Raw genomic sequence first — 20225 nt, 5'->3', positions numbered from 1 at the left:
TCTTTGACCCAAAAACGACTTTAACTGTGTTGTAATCTAAACAAGAGATCCGAGAAAGAGAAGATTTGAGATAGTCAGAGCAATCATAATTTTCACTAAATACGTTATTATTAGAAGTAGAGGTGTCTCGGAAATACCTAAATTACGAATTCAAATTTTATAATTTATGCACATAATGAATTGAATCTAGATAATAGAAATATGAATATACCTTAAGATTTTGTAGGGGAACTGTGGATCGAAACGACTTGAGGTTGTGTAGCACTCTAAACATCTTGCGTTTACTAGTATCCACACGCACACAAATTTGTTGATCAAACACGGGATGTTAGAGCCGCTGAGATCCTATATATCTCAAGAACTTGATGAACGTTTCGTGTGTATCAAGTTTCTTAGATTACTTGCGTGAGAAGATGTCTCCACACCTTTGAACAAAACCTGTGTTATCGTCTCTGTGGCAAAACCCTTTTATCCTTTGACGAGGGCAACACATACATATATATATCTCGTGAACTATCTGCTTCAAAAAGAGAGTTGGTTGAATGAGACTGAAACCCAATCAGGCATAACAAACCCATCAACAAACCCCCACTTGGTTATCGTGAGGCAACCAACACCACCCAACCTACCAATCAGGCTAAAAGCAGATCCTGGTCAATCTTCTTCTTCTTCTTCTTTCTTTCTCTATGATGTATCTCTGTTGGTGAGTGATGAGAGCTGGTGTTTGTTTCTCTTGTAATAAGTTTCAGATTCATACTCTTGTGAGCTGGGTTAAAGCTCACCAAGACGTACCTTGGTCACCTTGACCCTGGGAACTCGTATTTTCTGTCTTTTTTATTTTCTGCAAAAATCACAACAAACGACAAGTGACGTAAGGCATAAGATTAAGGTATAAAGTTGAATCTAAGCTAAACATTTGCTACAAATGATATCAGAGCCAAGGTTCTAAGGAAATGTGTGAACTTTATCATAAAGCTTTATAGTGAAAGGTTCAAGATTTCATAAGAGAGGTCCAAGTTTTCTTAAGAAAGGTGACATCTTTACTACTAGAAGTGCATATCTGAGTGTTTTGAATACTTGAGAAGGTTCAACAGTGAGTTTATAAAGAAGATGGAGTTAGTCACAGCAGGTAAAAGCTGAAGACATTCTTGTTTAGTTTCTGAATTCCGTGTTATCTTTGAAGTTTTGTGTGTGTGTGTTGGTTCTGAGTTGGTATCCCAAAATTTGACGTTTGTAGTTTTACAAAGTTCAAATGGAACCCACTCAAGACAAGCTTAAGGTAGAGAAATTTGATGGTGAAGGAGATTTCACTTTATGGAAGCATAAGATCCTATTTCCCAAAGACCAAAGATGAAGCATTCTCCAAGTTTGTTGAATAGAAGGCATTGGCGGAAAATCAAAGTTGTAAGAAGGTAAAGCCATTAAGAACTGATAATTAATGGCGTGGAGTACGACAACACCACTTTTCATGACTTTTGCAAGCAGAATTGAGTTATGAGACATGAAATTTGTCCATATACTCTACAACAGAACGAAGTTGTAGAGAGGTTATATAGAAATATTCTTGAGAAGGTTAGAAGCATGTTGAGTGAGACAGATCTGGAAGAATCATTATGGGCCGGACTCCCTCAACACCATTGGAATTCCAAATTCCAGAAGAGCTTTATTCAGGAAGAAAGCCAGAATACTCACACATGACGTGATTTGGCTGTTTGGTTTACAACCATATCGATCAAGGGAAGCTGAAGCCTAGAGCGAAGAAGAGAATTTTTATGGGATAGAATACTATATAGAATTCAAATACAGTAAAACCTCTATAAATTAATAATGTTGGGATCATGATAACTTATTAATTTATAGCGTAAATTAATATTTATTAATTTAAAGAGAGTTTTGTTTCAATTGTGAATTTTTATTTTTAAAATACGAGGTAAAACAATGTGATCTAAATAAAATTTATGTTTTGAATGTTATAAATTTTATAGTTTTAGCTTTAAACACTTAATATTTCGAAGAAAAAATAATTTATTTTGACAATGAATAACAATGATTATAGAGTTCACATATACAAATGATATACATTAATTAAAATTCACAAATAGTGACATCCGTTGTTGTATTTTAAAAACCTATACGACTATTAAAAAAAAATTAAGCATATTCAAAATTTGAAAACTTACCAAAACGTTTGGCTATTTTTTATGAAAAACACTAAAACTATTATATATATATATTTTAGGGGCTTTTGCAAAAATGCCACTTTTTCAATGCCACTGTTCAAAAATACTCCTTTTTAAAATCTTATAAAAATGCTCTTAAAAATATAAGATTTACCCAAATATGTATGTAATATTATTAAAACATACACAAACTACATTTCTATGTATCTAAAATCTTATAAATACTTTATAAATACCTTATAAATGCATTTTAAATACCTTTAAAAACCTTTAAAATATCTTGTAAAACCTTTGAGAAACCTTAAAAATCCTTTAAAATAACTTGTAAAACCTTTAAAAATACCTGATAAAACCTTATAAATACTTGGATCGAGTCTTTAAGTAGTAGTTACAATCCATAAGTACCTTACTAATAAAACTTTATAAAAATTTCAGATTTAAAAAGGGGCATTTTTGAAAATGGACATCTAAAAGAGGCATTTTTGAAAAGGGGCACACCAAAAGGGGTATTTTTAACAATTTCCCTTATATATATATATATATATATATGTATATATATATATATATATATATATATATGTACAAATTTACTTGATTATTAATTTATGATATTATTGGGACTATATTTTTACATAGGGATTTCAAAAAACTTATTATCTTCTTATCTTATCGAATTTGGTTAATTTTTACACTGGCCCGACTCGGGACCGGCCAAATTTATTAATTTATCGTGTTTATTAATTTATCGAGTATTAATTTATAGAGGTTCTACTGTATCATCAAAAAAATTATTTATTTTTCACTCTCGTCTATTTAAGCGGGCCTTATCTAGTAAAGTTATTAACCGTTCACAGATTTTGTGTTACGACAAATTTAAAAGATTTATGAAAACAATACCAAGTTCTGAAATTGTGCAATTGACTATGGACTCGATGTTTCAAGGTGATATTCATTAGAATTGAAGAATGAGTAAAATATTGAACCCAAATAAGACTTCTCAAATGTTATTACTGTATCATTGTTTTTTTTTTCTGGAAGTATAACATGTAGAGTAAACTAAAACTTTAAGAAATAACTTGGAAAAAAATCAAATATTTTTAAAAATAAATTAAAACTCTATTTTGGTGTAGGAGGAGTTGGACCGGCAATTCTTGAACATTGTTCTTTTAGCATCGGAGGGAAAAACGGAATGAATGGAATTTTCGGCATGCAATTGGCTTCGGCATCTAAAAATGCTTTGCAACAAGCCGGACCTAAATTACCGAATTTTCCAGTGAAAATGGATTGAGAAATCTCTGCGATGCATCCAGGAATATCCATCACGGATGACCAACATTTTGTTATGTCAGGTAATCCTGGCATACCTGGAATCGGATGGAACGGAAATGGAAAAGGAAACGGAGCTGGAAACTGTGGCAACTGAGCATTCACAGAAACTATGATGCATAGAGCCGCTAGGAGTGAAATCACATTTTTGATAGACATAATGAGAAATTGAATAAAAATAGCCTTAGTATAGCCAAATATTTGCTTAATGCTCTGTTTGTTTTTGATTGATGAACAACAATAAGATCTTTGCTTATTTATATGGAATGAAATGTGAAACTGAGATATTAGTTATCTTAATTTAACGTCTTTGAATGCTTTGATCAGGTATTCGATTAGACGTTTTATTAATTTAAATAGAGTTGAAACTCCAAGTGTGAAACGAGCAACATTAACTAAGCAATATTGACTACAGAGAGGAAATAAAAGTATACCAATAAATCGATTTATAGAGACATTTATTTGAATCGATTTATAAAAGTATACCAACTTGTCGACTCTTAATCTATAGAGTTAGGATTCTCCATGAGTCCATGACTTGTCGTAAGAATTTTACTGGGTGAGGTTTTTGTGCCGTTAGCATTAATATTATGTAAACCTGAATCTGGACCGTAAACAATCTTGAAGTCATTCTGGTTTAGCTTGATATCACATATTTTAATCAATTGCATGAACTTCTAAAATACCACATATTTAATCAATTGCATGTGTAAAAAAACTTTATGTATAAGTGTAAATTATATTTTTAATCAATAAGTACTAACCTATGGGCCGATCCGCCAACCCGCGGACGAAATCCCATTAAACCCATGACAACCGCGGATCAATCCATGAGGCCCGCTTATTTGCTGGTTCTTTGCATGTAACAGACTTTCCCCAATCGAGAAGAAGAATTTAATACAATCGAAGCACATTAGCCCAAACCTATCCCAATGTGACATGTTGGGCTCGACCTGCGAATTTCGACCATTTTGACAGTTCTTATTCCCATCAATCGTCTAATTATAGAATTCCAAAAAACAAAATTCTACTTTGTGGCTAAATCATAATTAATATGACAAATTTTTATCATTTTTCTCTACTATTTGCTATTAAATACATTATACGATTCACTCTACTAAAAACACGCACAATATTAAAATCAACGTCACACACTAAATATAAACCAATATTCCCCTGCGGTGGACCGCGGATCCGATCCTAGTATATATATTAAAAATGACATCAGTGAAGCTTCAGAGATTATTGCGTCCCTTTTAAAACTGACGTTACTATATTCATTTCTATTTTATACCAACATTAATTATTGAAAAAACCGACACGAAAATTTTGTTTTTGTAGTGATATATATACAGGGGCGATTGGTATAAGTACCGACTGTTATTTTTATTTGTAGAGACTTTGACTGTAAAAATTTTAACTATAGAAACTTTGGTTGCAAAGACTTTCGATGCAGAGATTTTTGGAACCAATTGATCAAAATTCTGGCGGTAAAAGTTATAACTTTTTTTTTAGTCAAAAAACAAAAGTTGTAACTTTAAACAATTACCGAATTTATTTTTTTTCATTAATATTTATTTCACCTCTAGGGGTAAACCCTTGTATTCACCCCTTTTGGTTTTAGCCAATGATTGTGTCATGTCATATATCATTTAAATAAAAAAATTGAAAATAAAACAATTAACAAAAAGATTGATTTAGATAACGTCGACATTTGTGTTAGCATTGTTACGTTAGGGTTTCAATTTATTCCACGACCATTGATACGTCGTCATTCTTTGAAGAAACCAGAAAAGATTAAGTTTTCATTTGTTTGCATAGGAAGTTGTCTTCTCAGGCTCCATCATATCATGTTAATCAAAGAAGAACATGTACGAAAAATTGAACAAGTCAGAAAGAGAAACACAAGCAATATTAATGTTTTTTTAAACACTAGCAAAAATTGAACAAGAAAGACAACCAAACCAAGTAATGATCCCATAACTAAGAGCCAAATCAACTCATCCCAACGTTTCCGAGTCCATTGACCAATTTGTTTCCGAATCCAACCAAAGAGAACCACTGTCGTCTCTTTCCTGATCCCAACGAATGTTTTCACGTTTTCTCCTTCGAATCTAACCAAATCGTCGTCGTCTTTCCCATGTCTTCATATTTCTTCAAACGACGCCGACGTATGGGCATGGAATAAATTGAAACCCTAACGTATGAACGGTAACACAAATGACGACGACGTTAACTAAATCAATTTTTTGTTAATGATTTTATTTCTTCTTAATTTTTTTTATTTGTTAGTTTAATTTTTATTTAAATAGTATATGACATGGCACAATTATTGGCTAAAACCAAAAGAGGTGAATACAAGGGTTCACACCTAAGGGTGAATCCAAGAATTGTTCTTTATAAATCTAAACGAAAAGTAGAAGAGAAAAACAATTGAACTGTATATACTTTTAAAACATAAAAAAATGCTGAGAGTGTGATTGAATAAAAACATACAGTACAGGACTACAAAAAAATAAAAGTCTTCACAGTCATGAACCAATCATCTCCATAATTTTGTAATCTTGTACTAGATTTTAACCCGCGGTACACCGCGGGATGATTTAATTTTAAAGTTCGTATAAAAATATTTTGTAAATTATATCTTCTTATAACATATTTATTTATATTATAGTTTACAATTGTTATTAAGTAACGGTATACCATGAGTCCACGAGACAATTATTAATAAACTGAGGATTTAACCCTTATTAAAGCGGTATATAAATATTAATTCAAATTCATCCGCCATATAAATCTTTTCCGAAATATAACTCTTTCCATAATTTCTTAACCCGTCCCGTGATTTGTTTTTATTTTAAAATTTAATAATTATTTATTATATATAAAAGTTTACAAATCATATCATTCTCTAAGACATTTATATTTTAATAAACTGAAGATTTAATATGTATTAAAGCGGCATGTTAATGATATTTAAAATTTTATAAATATTGTTATTAAGTAACATTATACCACGGGACAATTTTTGGTTTTATACAATCTTTTCTAAATTAGACTTTAATATGTCTAATATTAGTGGTATTAAAAAAAAATAAGGATTTAAATCCGTATTGAAACGGCGGATTAATGATATTTTAATCTTTTTATTATTGTTAATTCAATAACTCGTCCCGCCAAACCCGTCCGCCCAAAAAACTCATTTATTTTATTAATGTTGATCTTATTTATGATATGATTCTGAATCATTGTCTAAATATTTTTAATCGATGTAGAACGTTGAACACACATTTTCATCAATTAGATAATATATGTCCGTTTTAAAAATTTCGAATCATAGTATATGCAGAAAAAAAATTGATTTTTGTTTTTACTTTATGTATTATATGATGATTCAAAACAGTTAAAAACAAATCAAACAAAGATGATAAGAGAATCATAATTCTAAATCTTAATCAAATATTCTAATTATCTAAATTATTAAATATGGAATATCCGGTGTATGAGTTGGGTTAAATATAACCCGACCCAACAAATTTTTTGTGAAAGATTTTAAAAAACGGGTCGGATATCCGATTAACCCAGAAGCATTTTTACCCACCCGTCACCAAAGTGTTGCAAAAATACTAGTATAGACTAGATGATTTACCCGCACTATGTGCGGGGAGAAATAGTTATATGAAATATATAAAAAAAATTTTGGAAACCGATTATATATTATCACTTGATATATAAGTGTGAATATTTGAATATGATTTAGTAACTCATATATTTTGGAGATTTTATTAGTTAGGAATTAGGATATTCCATATTTGGAATAAGATTTTAAATTAAAATATTGACCAAAGTTTTTTTTTGAAATATCATTCCTATAATTCTGAAATATATTCGAATATTTTTGTATTTTAATTAAGATTTTATTTTGGAAAAAAATCAATATAAAAACAGAAAAGAGTATGAATAATTATTTTTTAAACGTAATAAAATTTTATTATCCTTTATTATTCTTGATAATTCTATGTAGTTAGGATTGATTTATTGCATATCCCTCATTTTATGAATCAATTTATATTGTTACGATAAGGTATTGGGTTGTAAATAAATTGTAACTAAAATGAGTAAATGACTAATAAATTGAGTAAGCCGTGTAAAAGTTTTAATAAATTGATAAGGTAAAAATTTGAAAAGAAATAATATTGAAAATAATGAGTAAGCGGATACATTTTTAACATAGATTAATATTAAATATTGTTCATAGTGAATGTGTAATAAATAAAATGTACTAACTAATTTATGTAAAACTATGTTCCAAATATATTTAAGAAACATATGGGCTCACATATACATTTAGATGTTTTGTAATTTATAACAAAAAATAGAATGTCATATATGTTAAAATTCTAAATGTTTTTTATAAAACATATAAAAAATATAAGTACAAAACATATAATAAACATTTATATTATATATTGTTCATCATGATATATACTTTTTACTTGTTTCGTCAATATATATAGTTTTTATTAATTAATTTTCTTTATTAATTGCTAATCTCTTAAATATAGAGGAAAAATATGCATAAGTACCACTTATCATCATGTCCGATCCCCGTTGGTTGCTGAAGCTTTAGCAACTCTTGCAGCGGTGAGAGTTGCAATTGAATTGGAGTACACCAAATTTTTCTTCGCTTCTGACTCGCTCAACCTTGTCAAAGCCCTCAATTCGGAGACTCCACACAAGGAACTCCACGGGATTCTCCACGATATCCTGACTCTATCTTCCAACTTTGATTTCTGCTCTTTCAATTTTATTCCCAGGGATTTTAATCGTCAAGCTGATGCTTTGGCGAAAGAAGCCCTCTTGTTTTGTAATGAACCCTAAGTAATCAGTAAAAGAAATGTTTTGCCCAAAAAAAAAAAAAAAATACCACTAATGGCATTATATGTAATTAGTCTAGTAAATATTGGATAATTATTAAGTTTGCTCAGAGTTTTTCTGGTTGCGACATGTCAGCATGACAGTCTTATAAATCACACGTGAAGGTAAGGTTTTTTTATTTAAAATGCTTCTCGATTAATATATAGGGGATAATCTAAAATGACCACACACTTGACTATTGGTTTATTCTTATGTATGTTTAATGTATAACTAATGTACATTTGATTGCTCATAAGGCCCGAATGCATTTTCAACTACCATGAACTACAAAGAATGGATAACGATATGAAGAAAGAACAATGAGTTCTTGATTAAGAAAAATAAAGAGTTCTTGATCAATGAAAACAAATACACTTTCATTATCAAATTTTCCCATTAGCAAAACTAAGAATCATGATGAAATTGATTCATTATTTAAACCGAGCAATAAACATCCACATAACTCTATATTAAGTTCATGTTCATCATAACATATTGAGATATCACATTGATGTTTACGTTGTTTTACCTAGGCAGAAACATAAAAATCGGAACCGGAATCGACCCTAAAAAACACAGTTCGGTTTGGTTAGGGTTTTAGCGATTTTATCCTGTTGGGTCTTTATGGGTTCCATTAATTTCTAACACAATGAGACATAGTTACATTTAAAACGAACAGAAAACAAATAAAATTGTATAAAGGATGCTAGGTTCTCCTATTCACATACCCACACAATTAAACTTACATATATTTTTTTAATAAATAAATTACTATAGTTCTTTCAAAAACCCAAAAGACTCATAAGAAGAATTCATAGGCTTCCTGATGACGTGTCCCTCTGTGAAGGGCTTCTCCAAAAGCCAGCCCCATAGAAACGATCCAACATTTCATTCTCAAGCCTAACGACGTCGTTTAACTCACCATTCACTTGACAATCCTCAAAAACAATCTCAGCCGTTAGATCTTCCCCATTCAATCTAGCGTGTACGGTGCTCTCACTTCCTTCTGCCGTCGCTGACGCAAGCAAACCATGTCGTTTCCTCGTAAAACGTCGTCGTTTACTTCGTCTCCAAGCTTTTTTACAAACCGCCGCCGGAACTTTATACACGGCTAAAACCACCAGATTCACAACCGCGCATGGACAACAACACCAAACCGCCGCACACTCCGCCGCCGCTCCTCCCGCTACCTCCCCAACCTTGCGTCTCTCTTTGCTCAACGCCGTCGTCATAGGAGGAGAGTTTCTCATCGTTGATTCTTCCGTTGAAGCTAACAACGGCGATTTTAAAATCACGTGACGAGTCATTTGAGAGAAAGGAAATAAAAACGTTCGCACGTGACAAGACGATTAGTGAAATAACCTCTTTCTCTCAGATTTCTCCGAGGAAATAGAATCTAGTGAAAATTGACCCATCGTTGATAAGGTCATTCATCATTTGATTCTGGGTTATGTTTGCTAATCAAATCATGACGATGATGATGATGATCCTAGGATTGTGAAAAACTTGTGGATGATAAAGTAGAAATAGGGGAGAGGGATGATGATGATAAGGAAAATCTGGATGAGTTAAAAAATAGCTGTGTGAATTTTCTAGGATTGGTTGTAAATTTTCCCGAGAAAGTGAGAGAAAATATTGGAAACGTTTGGTCAGAGAGAATAACTGAATCAGAGAGATTAAAAATGGAACCTAGAAGATCGGAGAAGATATAACCAAAGATTTCTTTTTTTTTTTTGGCTTTCCTAAAATTAAACAAACAATAATAAAACGATCTTAAAATTATTGTTATTTTTCTCTTCTTTTGACCTTAAATTAAACAAAACAATATTAAAAAGTTTATTTTTGGCTTTTCTCTAACCGATTTTATTTTGTTTTTGGAATAAATTTCTGTTTTTTTTTTTCAAATATGATCTTTTCTCTTTGTTTTTTTTGTCTATAGTTTATTCGGTTTGTGTGTTAATAAAATATTTTCTTAGTGAATAAAAATAAAAATAAAAAATAATTGTAAATTTTCCTTTTGGCTGCGATTTAAGAAAGATTTGGTTTGGTCCACACGTGACGTGAGTGATATTGGTATAAAGTCGTTTTTGGAGTTCTCTTCTTTTTTGTGTTTGCTTGTTTAAAACTCATATAAACCACAAAATTGTTTGCTTATCAAAGCACCTGACTACTTTTTTCTTTCTCATTTTCTCTGTTTAAATTCTTGTGTAACTTCCAGCTGGATATGACTATGAGGTTTACTTTGTTTGGTTTAACCTAAGGCACCACCATCTGTACTTGGTACAATTGTTCATGCTGATGATAAAATCGACTACAAAACATGATGTGTAACCAAATATCTAGAGTCGCCAACAATCAACCGATCAATCTCGCACTTTGAAATGAGTGATTTCATCCTTAAATGTTCATGGCTTTAAATATACACAAGGTAGATTTTGGTGGAATTTTAAATTAATATATGTAATAGTTTTTTCTTTGTAACATCGCTAATATATTTAATAGTTTTATCTAACATAATTATCATATATATAAAACATTAAGCTATTAAAATTAATTATTAATTGTTTACAGAATTAATTTTATTGTTTAGTCATCAATATGAACCTAACCAATTTCATCAATATCTATGTCTTTTACTTTTAAAGAAAAGTCAACTAATTATTTTTATAATCATCACACAAACTAATTAAAAAAGATTTATGAAAATATGATTTGTAATATTAAAGCATTCTTTTTTTGTCTAACAAAGTATTCATAATTTATTAAAAATATAATAATGTATTGACAGTGTAAGGATGACTCCGGTTTACAAGAGTGGTCAACTTATTACTTGTTCAGTTTTGATGGATGGAGCATCTACGGAAGTTTTCATCTCTTTTGTTTACGCTGCTAACCTAGCGGAGGACAGAAAAGAACTGTGGAAAGATCTTAAGTTTCACCAGGACACTCCTCTGCTTCATAACAAGCCTTGGATAATCATGGGTATATATTCAGTAATATTTTTTGTAGAGATCACCAGGACACTCCTCTGCTTCATATCAATTGTTTTGTCGGTATTGGTGATCTCTACAAAAATTATTACTGAATATTTGTTGGTTTTGATGATTATGAAGTGTATGATTGGTACAGATAATCAAGAGGTGGCGTTTTTTACAGACTGTTCTGATCTGGTGAAGATGGTGTCTTCTCCAACCGAATGGCCGACGTTTTCAGTGTATTTGGAGGAATTTGAGAACGACAAGGAAGAGTTCTCAACTTTCTCTTTATCTTTAATTTCTCGTAGTGCTAATGTTAAAGCGGATAATCTGGCACGAAAAGTTCGTACAGAACCGCTTTATATCACATATGTAAACAACATTCCCCATGAATAGCTATTTTGAGCTCTAAGTAGTTTCGGATGATTAAAAAAAAAAAAAAAAAAAGTATGACTTGTGCTTTATCTTATAAAGGATTTGAGGGATTTGACCTTGCTTTGTTAGACCAAAAGAAAAATGTTATTAGCTGAGTTTTTGGCTGATTTTTAATTTCGCGGTCATTTTTCTTCTACTTTGCCTCCATTTTTTCTCAACTCGATCTTTCTCCATCATCTTCTCTATGTGAACAAACCTATTTTGGTAAGTTTTTGTAGAGTCTCTTCTTCTTCTTCATATTGCTACATCTCCGTTTTCGTTTGGATCTAGCAAAGCAAACCCTAGAATTCAACTTCGTAATCTCCTCTTTCGTTTCTACTTTGAGTTTCACAGCGAAATTAGGGTTTTGATTGCTCTTCGAGTTTAATCTGTTGTTTATCTGCTTCGCTTAACCTAATAATCTCTGGGGTTTCTGTTGATTTTGACAGGTGCGAGTAGCTTGGTGAGGTTTCGCTATGTATATCAAGCAGGTACGAATTGGCGAATTGTTCTTACTCTATTGTTAATTGGAATTGATGTTTATCTGGTAAATCTCTATTGAGTTTCTTCGTGGTTTTCGGATTTGATTTTTGTGAAGGTTATTATCGAAGGATTTAAGAGTTACAAAGAGCAAGTTGCTACTGAGGATTTTAGTAACAAGGTCAATTGTGTTGGTAATGTCTCTCTTTGATTCACTTGTTCAATCATCTTAGTTCTGGATCTTTAGTCTTCATGTTCGATTTTGGTGTGTAAACTTGTTTGCTGAAACTTTTTTTTTTTAATGTAGTTGGAGCAAATGGGTCTGGGAAAAGCAATTTCTTCCATGGTGAGATTTTAGCCTTTGTGATTATCTCTGTCCTTTTCCTTTTTTTTTTCTCAGACATTTGTTCTTTTGTTGTTTGCAAAGAAATAATTTTCGATATTTGATTCTAAGTGAATTCTTGGTTTTGGATGTAGCAATTCGTTTTGTATTGAGTGACATCTTCCAAAATCTGCGGAGTGAAGATAGGCATGCATTACTCCACGTATGTCCACAAGTTTGCTGCAGGCTTTAAAATTGCTTTGTTGAGTGCTTTTCATGCTATCCTGAAAATTTTCTAACTCCGAGCTTGTTATTATTGGACAGGAAGGTGCTGGTCATCAAGTCGTGTCTGCGTTTGTGGAGATTGTGTTTGATAATTCTGACAACCGGTTCCCGGTAATTATTCCATTGCTTAAACTTGTTCTGTCTGAAAATCAGGATGAGATGTTTTCTTTCTTTTTTTTGGTGAAATAGATGTTCATGTTAGATCGTAATATTGTATTCTACCAGTATTTCTGTCAGCTAGAAGCTGAAAACTTTGTTACTAAGCTTGGAAATATTAGATCCGTCATATTTTAGTCTAGTGTACAGGTTGATATAAGTTAATTTCATGGGTTCATGTCAATCAGTTATATCCTAAATTTCCCTTCAGGTTCATAAAACCATCATCATTTTCTTGGCTATTTGTAGGGTGTTTTTCTTAAGTCATAAATTTGTAAAGATTAGCTGCCCCTATGTAAATCTGGTAGTATCAAAACATACTTGGGTGCTATACAAATTGAAATTAAAACACTAAGGCTGTTGAAAACCTGTTTATTCCTAATGCAATGTAGTTTCAAATATGGTTATATTTCAGTTGTTCTCATGATTTGTGGTTTATGCTTCTCCACTAGGTTGATAAGGAAGAAATACGCTTGCGCCGAACGGTTGGCCTGAAGAAGGATGATTATTTCTTGGATGGGAAACACATTACGTGAGTTACTGTATCTTTAAGTTTGAAGACTCTTTGCCTTTGCCCTATTTCGTAGATGGTGAACATTAATCTGACAAAATTTGCAGAAAAGGTGAAGTTATGAATTTATTGGAGAGTGCTGGATTTTCTCGTGCTAATCCTTACTATGTTGTTCAACAAGGAAAGGTAAGCTCCTGCTAGAGAAAATATAGTTGGATTATTCCTGTGTTTCCAAGCACAGAGAAAAGCTACTATGGGCTAACAGATTTCTATATAACAGAATTCGACATTTTCAGCCTTTTATGTGTGGTATGTTTGTAGATAGCCTCGTTAACACTGATGAAAGACATAGAACGGCTGGATCTGCTAAAAGAGATAGGTGGTACTCGTGTTTATGAGGAGAGGCGTCGTGAGAGTTTAAAAATTATGCAGGAAACAGGCAAGTTATCAGTGTGCAGTAATAGTGAAACCTCTTTAATTTTCAGATGCATGCATGGCTCCCTTAAAAATCTAATACGGCCAAATGACTTGCCTTTCAGGAAATAAACGGAAGCAGATCATCGAAGTTGTCCACTACTTGGATGAAAGACTAAGAGAACTGGACGAAGAGAAAGAAGAACTCAGAAAATATCAACAACTTGACAAGCAGAGAAAATCACTGGAATACACCATTTACGAAAAAGAGCTTCACGATGCTCGGGAGAAACTGGAACAGGTCAGCCAATTAAATTAGGCACTCATGTTTTGAATGTTTTTTTTTTCTCTTTTTAGTTCAGTGAACTTGAGGTTTCTTATGAAATAAATTATTAATATTGTTGGTCTTTCTGTTGCTGGTGCTAGTTATATTTAATGTTTTATTGGGCTCGGCCAGACTCTGTGTTTGATGCACTTCTCTGAGTAAATTATATTATTATTCACTCATTGCTGAGCTTTACCTTTATTACAAATGAGCTTTCTTGTTCACGATTTAGGTAGAAGTTGCAAGAACTAAGGCATCTGAAGAGTCTACAAGAATGTATGATAGAGTTGAGAAGGCCCAGGACGACTCCAAGTCCTTAGATGAGTCCCTGAAAGAGCTGACAAAAGAGCTTCAGATGTTATACAAGGAGAAAGAAACTGTTGAAGTTCAACAAACTGAAGCTATAGAGAAGAAGACAAAGCTGGAGCTTGATGTGAAGGACTTTCAGGATCGAATTACTGGAAATTTTCAGTCTAAGGTACTACTAACTTGGTGGCGACACATGTGGTCACAAGCTGATACTTACTCGCATTTGCTTAGAAACTTTGAGCAAGAAGTATGCATCAGGATGAGTTTAAAAGTTGCATATCCACAAATGAATGTCTAATTGATATTCTATGTATATATGGATAATGTGCAATAATGAAGTATTTTGGTTTTCAGAATGATGCACTTGAGCAACTTATTACGGTGGAAAGAGAAATGAAGGATTCTGAGAGGGAACTGGAGGCAATTAATCCTTTGTATGCAAGTTATCTTGACAAGGAGAAGCAGGCATCAAAAAGGTAAGCATATATAATGTCATTGTATTGCAGAAATAGTTTTGTTCATGCTGAGAATGAGTGGGTTGTATGTTGCTACAGGCCTCCTGTTTGTGGGAACTAATTGTAATAATATCCTAGAAAGACTACAACGATCATTTTGGGTGAAAGCTTAGGTGTTGAATTAAAATGGAAAGTTCTGCTGTTTGGAGTGATGCATATTGGAATTTTTTTCTGTTTTTTATTAGGGTCATCTTACGTTGATAATACTGTTTATGTTTTTTTTTCTTACAGAATCAATGAGCTGGAAAAACAACTTAGCATTCTATATCAGAAACAGGGACGTGCAACTCAATTTTCAAGTAAGGCTGCCCGAGATAAATGGCTCAGGAAAGAGATTGAGGATCTTAAGCGTGTTCTAGACTCAAATATGGTTCAAGTGAGTTTGCAGTATTAAATATGGAAGATGCATCATAACATAATTAGATCATATGATTACACAATGTTTAAATGTTTAAAAGTAAATATGTATTTCAATGACATTTGGATCTCTCTATAGTTTCATCTTTTGTCAGTGAATATATGGAATCAGTTTCATGTGATTGGTGATCTAACATATTCATTTTATTACAGGAGCACAAACTTCAGGATGAAATTCTTCGCCTCAAAACTGACTTGATAGAGCGTGATGAGCACATCAAGAAACATGAAGTGAAAATTGGTGAACTGGAATCTCATATTTCCAAGTCCCATGAACTATTCAATACTAAAAAGAGAGAGAGAGATGAAGAACAAAGAAAAAGAAAGTAAGAATTGCTGTTATTTCAAATAACTATAAGTATAGTAGACAATTTTTCTGATATAACAGGATAAATGTTACCACAGGGAAAAATGGGGAGAAGAAAGTCAACTTTCTTCTGAGATTGACAAGTTGAAAACGGAACTTGAACGGGCAAAGAAAAACCTTGATCATGCAACTCCAGGGGTAAGTGATTGGCTTTGGTATCCCTTTTCTTGTTGAAGACAATAATATGGCGGAAAATGTTAATTTTTTAAGAGTGGTTGATGCATTAGATACATCCAAGTACTTTTGGCTTAGTTATAAGTTGACAAGCAATGTGCTCGCTTTATATCTCTACTGGTTGACGTAACTTGACAGTCATTTTCAGTTTTCGTTTCTGGTGACTCACTCCATTCATTGTCTCAGGATGTAAGGAGAGGGCTGAACTCTATTCGACGGATTTGTTCAGAGTATAGGATCAATGGAGTTTTTGGTCCACTTGTTGAGTTGGTTGATTGCGATGAAAAGTTTTTCACTGCAGTTGAAGTCACTGCTGGAAACAGGTATGCGGGAAACCTGCTGTATTTACCTCACAGCTACAATTTTCATACTGTGCATCTACTTCTTACCTTATGATTGTCATCTCTTGTTCTACGACCAGCCTATTTAACGTGGTAGTTGAGAATGATGATATTTCAACCAAGATAATTAGACACCTGAATTCTCTCAAGGGTGGACGAGTGACCTTCCTACCTCTGAATCGGATAAAGGCGCCTCGCGTCAACTATCCAAAAGATTCTGATGCAATACCACTGTTGAGAAAGTTAAAGTTCGACTCTAAGTTTGAACCGGCATTGGGTCAGGTGTTCCTTTTGTTCTCTGTCCACCACTTTTATGCCCATCAATTTCTTTTCACTTTCTGAGCTTTTTATGTGCCTTTCTGTTTTCATATGGTCCACTTATTTAGATATATCGGCACCTTTGATGGAACTATTTACTTTTGTATTTATGTTAATGTCATTAAATCGTAATGTGTCTTGATGTAGGTTTTTGGTAGAACAGTAGTATGTCGTGATCTGAATGTGGCAACAAGAGTTGCTAAGAATGATGACCTCGATTGTATAACTATGGAAGGTTGGAACTGTAATTGCATTTGTATTCACTTTACATTCCATTTCAACATGTATTTGGTACCTGAAGGTTCTGGTATACCATGACAGGTGACCAGGTAAGCAGAAAGGGTGGTATGACCGGTGGATTCTATGACCACAGGCGGTCAAAATTGAGATTCATGAATATTATAATGCAAAATACAAAGTCTATAAATGAGAAGGAGAAGGAACTGGAGGATGTTAAAAGGCAGCTCCAAGATATCCTTTCCATAACTGACTTTTGTTTATTTGTTATTGCATTATGGTTGTCTGATAAACTATATCGTATTGTTCATTGATGGGTGTTGAGTGCAGCGTTTCCTTAACATGTCTCACTGATAGATCAGCAGATTACACAGCTTGTTACTGAGCAGCAGAGACTTGAAGCAGACTGGACGCTCTGCAAATTACAGGTGGAGCAACTTAAGCAAGAGATAGCTAACGCTAATAAGCAGAAAGATGCTATACATAAAGCCATTGAAAATAAGGTGCCTTTTTTCTTACAATTCAATCTTTTAGAGTGGCCTTTAGTGTTAATTATATCGCTCCCCCATGTTGTAGATACTAAATTTTTTCATCTGTTTGCAGAAAAAATCACTAGGTGATATTGGAACACGGATTGACCAGGTCAGATCCAGCATGTCTATGAAAGAAGCTGAAATGGGAACAGAACTTGTGGATCACCTAACTCCAGAAGAGAGGGTGCAATTGTCGCAATTAAACCCACAAATCAAGGATCTTAAGGAAAAAAAATTTGCATACCAGGCAGATCGCATTGAGGTTGGCAGTGAAAAAAAAACAAAAGTTTGAATGTTTGTTCTCCCTTTGAATTGATTTCTGATTTGTTTGCATTGCTTTCGATTGAATAAGTCTGATTTATGTGCTTTTATTTTTAAGTCTGATTCATGTGCGTTTCTTTTGTTTTTAAAGTCTGATTTGTGTGCTTTTCACTACACACAGAGGGAGACAAGAAAAGCAGAGTTGGAGGCTAATATTGCTACCAACTTAAAGAGGAGAATAACTGAGTTAAAGGCTACTATAGCTTCCATCGACGATGATAGTTTGCCTAGTTCAGCTGGCATAAAAGAACAAGAGCTTGATGATGCAAAATTGTTGGTCAATGAGGCCGCAAAAGAGCTCAAAAGTGGGTCCCAAACATTCTGATCTACTTTGCTTGACATTGCTTGATCTTGGTCATTTACTATTCAGACGAGTACATTCAATGCCATTTTGTGTTTTTAGGTGTCTGTGACAGCATTGATGAGAAGACGAAGCAAGTCAAGAAAATTAAAGATGAGAAAGCAAAGTTAAAGGTAGTATAATCTATAAATTAAGAGACTTGGTTTTCTCTATAGGTATCTGACAAAAGTTTCTTGTTCTCTCAGACATTGGAAGATGATTGTAAGGGCACACTACAAGATTTAGATAAAAAGTTGGAGGAACTATTTAGCCTTCGCAACACACTCCTTGCTAAGCAAGATGAGTATACTAAGAAGATTAGGGGATTGGGTCCATTGTCATCTGACGCTTTTGACACGTATGTTTGCTTCTGCTCTTTCATTTTGGTTATGCATCCAGACAGTTCAGCACTCAGTGTAGTTAGAACTTTAACGGTTATACTGTCCTAATTTTCATTTATCTTGTCCAGTTAGTTCTTAGTCATCATCGGCAGACAATTGTTTTGTGTCTTGAGATTTTTACCCTAGGAGTTCTATAATATGTACAAGCTATGGAATATTATAGGTATAAACGGAAAAATATAAAGGAGCTGCAGAAAATGCTACACCGGTGCAGTGAACAGCTGCAACAATTTAGCCATGTAAACAAGAAAGCGCTGGATCAATATGTGAATTTCACAGAACAGCGAGAAGAACTTCAAAATCGGCAAGCAGAGCTTGATGCAGGAGATGAGGTAAATAATGGGAGGTTTCATACACATTGCCAAATTCTATGCAGAAAGTAGAGCTTGATTGACACATGATGTTTCTGCAGAAAATTAAAGAGCTGATAACAGTTCTGGATCAGCGGAAAGATGAATCAATAGAACGTACTTTCAAAGGGGTTGCACATCACTTCAAGGATGTATTCTCTGAGCTTGTGCAAGGTGGATATGGTAACCTTGTCATTATGAAGAAAAAGGCATGTTTCTGCTTACTGTTTCTCAATGAAACTTTTTCCTCTTAAGATCAATTTAGTGTTCTAATTAATTCGAGTAGAGGTTTTCAAGTGAGCCTTAAGTGTATATCCTTGGTACTACTATTTGTTGGTCATCTTACTTGGTATTATGCTTTTTGTCGACTCGTTGACTTTCACATAAACCTTTCCTTTGTCTCCACCAAGGATTACGTAAGACCACCAATATCTGCTCTGTTGTCTTTTTGGATGATTCTTGCCTCTGTGTAAAGCTTGTGTGATCGCTTTACTAATAAGTTGGGTGGACATAAAACATTTTGTGTACACTTATCCAGGATCTTGATGATGAAGATGATGATGATGATGATGGAGGTCAAGCTGTTGCAGAGGGAAGGATTGAGAAATACATTGGTGTAAAAGTGAAGGTAAAGAAAGACTTGCGGATACTACATATTAGAGAAATGTATTTATACTTTGTGTAGGCTTTCAGGCTGATAATAGTTGGCACTTGTTTGGTAGGTCTCATTCACTGGTCAAGGTGAAACACAATCGATGAAACAATTGTCGGGAGGCCAAAAGACTGTTGTTGCCCTCGCATTAATCTTTGCAATCCAGCGATGTGATACCGCACCATTCTATCTTTTTGATGAGATTGACGCGGCACTTGATCCACAGTACCGAACCGCTGTAGGAAACTTGATTCGTCGTCTAGCTGATGATTATGGCACGCAGTTCATAACCACAACATTCCGTCCTGAGCTAGTGAGAGTTGCGGATAAGATATATGGAGTATTTCATAAGAACAGAGTGAGTATTGTGAATGTTATCACAAAGGATCAGGCGTTGGACTTTATCGAGAAAGATCAGTCCCACGATACCTGATCAGTCAAGAGGTTGGTTAAAACTCCTTCTCAGTACTCTCTTGAGAGCTTGCTTAACACTTTCGCAGGTTTGATTCTAGGAATATATTATTATCTCTAATGTGCAGTTCCAGGTTGTATAATTTATCTAAGTATACTTTAAAATAACGGTTTTATTGTCTCAACATTCTGATACTTTTCTAGACTTTGATGCATATCTAATTAGTTTATTAC

General features: G+C 33.4%; 3 protein-coding genes across 4 annotated transcripts; 1 reads left to right on the top strand and 2 right to left on the bottom strand.

Annotated features, from left to right (window-relative positions):
- Positions 1–3046: 3046 nt before the first annotated feature.
- LOC9315135 lies at positions 3047–3733 on the bottom strand. The gene has a single exon (XM_002879022.2). It carries the CDS (start codon positions 3663–3665, stop codon positions 3297–3299), a length of 369 nt encoding a protein of 122 aa, XP_002879068.2. The 5' UTR covers positions 3666–3733; the 3' UTR covers positions 3047–3296.
- Positions 3734–9040: 5307 nt separating this feature from the next.
- On the bottom strand, positions 9041–10099 carry LOC9316952. The gene has a single exon (XM_021027147.1). The coding sequence runs from the start codon at positions 9728–9730 to the stop codon at positions 9236–9238; it is 495 nt and encodes a 164-aa protein (XP_020882806.1). The 5' UTR covers positions 9731–10099; the 3' UTR covers positions 9041–9235.
- A 1822-nt stretch (positions 10100–11921) lies between these two features.
- Positions 11922–20221, top strand: LOC9315134 (structural maintenance of chromosomes protein 3). Of its 2 annotated transcripts, none has more exons than XM_021028189.1 (28): positions 11922–12037; positions 12262–12303; positions 12411–12486; positions 12600–12638; positions 12770–12837; positions 12939–13010; positions 13508–13587; positions 13674–13752; positions 13888–14005; positions 14106–14281; positions 14538–14783; positions 14969–15090; positions 15361–15505; positions 15700–15872; positions 15952–16051; positions 16274–16410; positions 16509–16710; positions 16894–16981; positions 17068–17217; positions 17335–17486; positions 17587–17778; positions 17959–18142; positions 18241–18311; positions 18384–18535; positions 18742–18910; positions 18991–19137; positions 19467–19556; positions 19651–20221. In XM_021028189.1, exons 2-28 carry the CDS (start codon positions 12289–12291, stop codon positions 20011–20013), a joined length of 3606 nt encoding a protein of 1201 aa, XP_020883848.1. In that variant the 5' UTR covers positions 11922–12037; positions 12262–12288; the 3' UTR covers positions 20014–20221. The 2 variants fall into 2 exon arrangements, with proteins under 2 accessions (XP_020883848.1, XP_020883849.1); XM_021028190.1 differs by lacking the exon at positions 11922–12037 and adding an exon at positions 12063–12129.
- The last annotated feature ends 4 nt before the right edge of the window (positions 20222–20225 follow it).

The sequence above is a fragment of the Arabidopsis lyrata genome, assembly GCF_000004255.2.
Source record: "Arabidopsis lyrata subsp. lyrata unplaced genomic scaffold ARALYscaffold_4, whole genome shotgun sequence".
NCBI classification, from domain to species: Eukaryota; Viridiplantae; Streptophyta; class Magnoliopsida; order Brassicales; family Brassicaceae; genus Arabidopsis; species Arabidopsis lyrata.
This window is presented reverse-complemented; position numbering and strand designations above follow the sequence as displayed.